This window comes from Urocitellus parryii, chromosome 4 (assembly GCF_045843805.1).
Source record: "Urocitellus parryii isolate mUroPar1 chromosome 4, mUroPar1.hap1, whole genome shotgun sequence".
Classification (NCBI taxonomy): Eukaryota; Metazoa; Chordata; class Mammalia; order Rodentia; family Sciuridae; genus Urocitellus; species Urocitellus parryii.
This window is the reverse complement of record NC_135534.1, coordinates 15339072-15344705: the sequence shown is the minus strand read 5'-3', so window position 1 is coordinate 15344705 and position 5634 is coordinate 15339072. Positions and strand designations below refer to the sequence as shown.

General features: G+C 40.8%; 1 protein-coding gene across 1 annotated transcript; it reads right to left on the bottom strand.

The window, feature by feature from the left end:
* Positions 1 to 1011: 1011 nt before the first annotated feature.
* On the bottom strand, positions 1012 to 1716 carry LOC144254192 (olfactory receptor 5G9-like). Its single transcript, XM_077797212.1, has one exon. It carries the CDS (start codon positions 1714 to 1716, stop codon positions 1012 to 1014), a length of 705 nt encoding a protein of 234 aa, XP_077653338.1.
* Between the last annotated feature and the right edge of the window lie 3918 nt (positions 1717 to 5634).

Here is a 5634-nt window from a genome sequence, read left to right as displayed (position 1 = left end):
GTAATATAACTTATTTATATTTTTGTGTGTTTTTCTGCTATTCCAGTTTATAATATAAATGGAGTCACACAGAAGATATTCTGGCCTCCTGTTCCCATGTTCTTACACAGTTTGCTTAACTATAATTTTTAATGTTTGCATCAAAATCCATTTAGGGGACAACTTATTGAATCCTTTTTCTCTCTTGAACATTTAGGTTATTTCCAATTTTTGTTTTCATTTATGATGCTGTGACAGACCTGTTTGTTTAAGAAGAGCTTCTGTATCTAGAATAATTTTCTTAAGGTAGAGTTGAAAAAAGGCTTGGTGATAATCCCAATATCTCAGGCTGCAGCCAACTCAGTTCAACTCTGTTCAACTTAGTTCAGATGAGACTTCGCATTAGTTCAAGAGCCTTTTTTTCCAATCCAATGCTAAGCCTTGAAATGGGTCTTTGAGTTCAGCTTTTTCATTTGTGTGATTCTCTAAAACACATATACTTGCAATAAAAAATATTAAAAATTTCATATCATCTCCCCAGACACAGTATCTTATATAATGCTGTAACTGGCCAAACATCATACACACATCACCTCCCTGCACACCCACACACCTTTGGGCATTATGAGACATGCAGACATGTCTTGCTAGTAAAATGATGTATGAAGGGAGATCTCTCTTGATCCTGAGACAGCTCAGCAAAATGTAGTTGCAATAAGATATGAGACTATCTTTATCCTGGTAATCTTTCTCTTTGGAATAGGAAGAGAGAACTGAGCCACATCTTATCCACTCCCATGTCACCAAATCAGTTTCAAAATAGAAATGATTGCATTGCCTCTTTGTGATGTTTTTTTGGAATCTGATGAGCTGCTAATAAAGATTTAACCTGTGGCTGTGGTGTAACTGAAATATCCTTTGTGTTGGTGTGAAATTCCTGATGTTGAATCCACACTCTAACTTAAATAATTAACTTACTTTTCTGTATACATATCCTTCATTTGTAAAATGGGATCATTTTAACAATGGCTACTAAGAATATGGTGGTAAGGATTCAGTATCATGATGAATAAGGATGATGGTGGCAGGCAGAAGAGTAACCAGTGAAGAGATGATATAGAGGACCATTTCTGGTATGGCTGTGTTGGCACAAACTAGGTGGAGAAGTGGTGGGATGTCACAAAAGTAGTGTGGTACTTGGTTGGGCCCATAGAAAGGTAAAGCAAAGACATTCCCAGTCTGGATAGTGGAATTGACTCCACCAAATGCATAGGAAGCAGCCACCAACTGGAGACACGTCCCCTTGGTCATGAGAGAACCATAATGGAGGGGTTGGCAGATGGCCATGAAGCGGTCATAGGCCATGGAGGCTAGTAGAAAGCTCTCAGTTGTTGCATGCATGACAAAGAATCCCATTTGGACCACACATCCCTCAAAAGAAATGGACTTGTCAGATGCCAGAAAGTTGACCAAGAGCTTGGGCGTGACTATAGAAGAGTAACAAATGTCAATAAAAGAAAGGACACTGAGGAAGAAATACATGGGACTATGGAGACGGCAATCAGTGACGATAAGTGCTATCATTCCCAGGTTTCCCACAAGTGTCATGACATAGATGAGCAGGAAGACAACAAAGAGAAGCTCTTGGAGGTCTGGGTAATTGGAAAATCCCAGCAGGATGAACTTGGTAACAGGAGTGTAGTTGCGGCTGGCAAGGGCTAGTTCTCTAGGTGTCATCTGCAGAGGTGACAATTGATAAGTTATTTCTTAAGTATGCCCACCACTGTGCAAGGTGAAATGGACAGGAACACTCAGCAAGTATGAGGCTGCCTTCTCAGAGGCTAAGGGAAGCATCATAGTGTACTGGAAAGCACAGGCTGGGAAGCCACCTAGACATGGTTCTTAGTTAGCCTGAGGCACTGACAGGTCCTGTGTCCTTGTAGAAACTGTATGTGAGCCTCAGTTTCTTCATTTGTGAAACAAAGAAAATATGTCTACTCTCATGATTTCTGTGTGACCTAAATGAAAAACGGAAAGAATAATATCTAAAGGTGAGGGACACAGTGTGTGGCATCCTCCTTAATCTCTTGTGCCTCTGAATATACAATATGTCCATAGCTCCATCTGACATTTATTCCATTCTTTTTTTTTAATTTCAAATTGAAGATGTAATTCACGCAGCAAATAATTCACCATCTTCAAGAACACAGTGCAGTGGTTGTTATTGTGTTGACTGGGTCATGCAACAACCCTTGCTTTATCATTCCTGAACATTTCATCACCGAAAAAAGAAAATCCATGCCACTGGTAGTCTCTCCCAATTCTTCCCTTCCCTCAGCCTCTGGCAGCCATAAATCTATATTCTGTCTCTATGGCTTGCTTCTTCTGGAGATTTATATAAATGGCTTCATATAACATAATGCCCCGCCCCACTTTTGGTATTGGGGATTGAACACAGAGGCACTTAACCACTGAGCCACATCCCCAGCCCTTTATATTTTTAAATTTGAGACAGGGTCTCACTAAGTTGCTGAGGGCCTTGCTAAATTGCTGTGCTGGCTTTGAACTTGCCATCCTCTTGTCTAAGTCTCCTGAGCCGCTGGGATTACAGGGGGGCACCACCATGCCTGACAGTATATGCCCTTTTGTGTTTGTTTAATTTCTTTTACCTTAATGTTTTTAAGGTTGATCCATGTTGTAGCATGTATTAATATTCATTCTCTTTTACATTATACATCCCTCAGGACATTTCCTCCTCTATACCATGACCATTGTGTCCTTAGCAAATCTGCTGAGTTGACTTTCAGTCACCTAGGAGTTTGTCAGCTTGGAAATGGTGTTTCAGTGCTTGCTTGATTGCCATCCAAGATGTTAACTCACAATAGAAGTGGAAATGACAGGGGTCTTTCCTTCCTCCCTACACTTTCTACTCTCTTCCACCTACACCTTCTACTTGGATGGTCTGGGCTACATCCTTAAAATTAGTCCTAGGAAAATATCACCATCCATGTTCATCCAAGTCAAGCAGGTTTATGTTGAGGATTAGGAGGAAGTGTGGTGTTACTGCGCAGAAGAATACGGAAACACAGCTTCACCTTTCCCCACCTGTTGTAAAAGGTACAGCTTATTGCAGAAAGAGCATTGGGCTGACAGAATGGAGCTGCTTTTTAGCAGCTCCATTTCCTCTATTACCCTGGACAATTCTCATCTCTGGGTTTCTTATTTCTCATTAGCGAAATCAAGGTTTTGGAATTAAAGATCTTTTCTTTCTTTCTTTCTTTCTTTTGGTACTGGGGATCGAACTTAGGGGTACTCAGCCACTGAGCCACATTTCAAGCCCTTTTTTTGTATTTTATTTAGAGACAGGGCTTCACTGAGTTGCTTAGAGTCTTGCTATATTGCTGAGGCTACCTTTGAACTCTTGATCCTCCTGTCTTAGCCTCGCAAGTCCCTGGGATTATAGGCATGAACCACCATTCCCGGTTTGAGATACCTTTGAAGTCACACATGGTCCCTGCACTCTAGCAGACAGTTTATCATCCTTAAGTTTTCTGTCTGAATATGGATCTTTGTGCCAATGTGTTCCAGGAACATATAAAGAGTCCATATGAACTTTTCTAGAAAAAAGGATGCTGTATTCCTGATAATCATGGAGCTTTTATGAGGTTCAGTCCAGCTCACAAGGATCTCTCTAAGTACCTTGGCCACTCATAGCAATAATCTCTGGCAAATAGTTTGAAATTAAATTGCAAGTTCTGAGGAATCTTGTTAACATAAATTAATATATAGAAATTTAAGGAGTTCTGTTATGGTAATGCAGTTTAATTAACTGAATTCCTCAGTTATGCCAAATATCACACATGATGTGTCATCAAAAATTATTTTTAATATTTTATCATCTATTACTTAGAAAAGATTCTAAGTTTTCTGGAAAGATTTTAATTTTTCTTTTCCCTCTTTCTCCTCCTCCTCCTCCTCCTCCTCCTCCTCCTCCTCCTCCTCCTTCTTCTTCTTTTAATTTTTGGTACCAGGGATTGAACTCAGGGGCACTTAACCACTGGTCACATCCCCAGCCCTATTTTTTATTTTATTTAGAGACAGGATCTCACTGAGTTGCTTAGCATCTCACTTTTGCTGAGGCTGGCTTTAAACTTGTGATCTTCCTGTCTCAGCCTCCCAAGCCACTGGGATTACAGGTGTGCACTACTGCACCTGCCTAGATTTTAATCTTTCAACACTTAAAATCACACAAATCACAAGAATTTTATAGGCAGATATTAAAAGTCATTTACTTTTTCAACAACTACATCTCAAATTATGCCTTTTTTTTAATGGTATCCTAGAAAATTTTTCGTATGCTAGTGAAATACCTTCTAGTAGTATTGATTGAGGTGGGTTAGAACCATTCATTTCCTTTCAGAAGTGAGAGAGGGACAATTGTGAGGGGATGCGGGGAGATGAGAACTGAGTACTGCATTTCCATCACAGATGCATTCTCAAGAAAATGGGTTTAGGAAAGGGTCAATACAAACTATAAGGTTCTGGAAAGTTATTCCCTTAAAATTGTTTTGCCTCTGAACCCTTTAAAGAGCCTTTACTTACCGTTAGGGGCACACAGCTCCAATTTGTAGACTGTGGCCTTAGAACTAGTCAGCTCCTGAAACTTCCAGAATCCCCCTTTCTACCCTTGCTGCCTCTCTTTCCTCCCAGAGTTGGGTTTGTGATTATGTGACAGTAGAAGAATCACTAAAACACTCCACACCCTTCAGGGACCAACTATCTATTTGTTATAAAGGTCAGAATATGCAACCCTGAAGGCTGGGGTTGGTTCCTATCCCATGATTCCATCTTGTGGTTTAACCTAGGACAGCCAGCTTCTGGCCTTCAACACCAGCTTCTCCACCCAGGGGCCTTACTCTTTCTTTTCTCACCTTCTTGAGGGCTTCCTTTTATCAAGTCCAAATGTCTGTGAGTCTTCCATCTACAAATGAATATTATTTGTTTCATGTTTCTGGGTTAGGACCACCCGGTCCCATAATCACACTCATTACACACATTACAAAGTCATACGCAGCATCATTTTTAGGTTGAGCTCCTAGATCCTCTTTACCAGAAAATGAGGGATTTTTGTCCTCTTTCTTAATCCCCCTCTCCCACTGTCTTCACATGGTCCAGGACTGTCCTGGACCTAATCCTGTATTGCTCCCATCCTATCCCCCAGATGGTCATTTGATCCTTTCAGATGTAACCTATGAATAATTCTCAGTAATGCTGCCCTTGGCTAATAATTTTAAACTGAGAGTGTCAGTTCTAATAACTATACAGAAGTTCCTCCACAATCCCACAATCCCATCCCTCAACCCTTCTAGTCAGACTGTCCTACCCACCTGGTCTGTGTGCTGTTGTAATCTGGCAATTGATTTCTGATCATGAAGATGTATTTAGAATTGTTCAAAAGGGTTTTGACCCTAATACTGAGCAGACAGGTTGGAGGCTTTGAGTTCAAGGAAGTGCATATTGTTTAGGGAAAGGGCCAGGAGCAAGTGCCTTTTTTTTACGTAGTCTTTTGTTGCCATTGTCAAAGACTGTGTCCCAGCAGTGATGAAGCACTGAGGCGAGCTGGGGACATCTAGGGCAGGGATTCTGAGGCTGGAC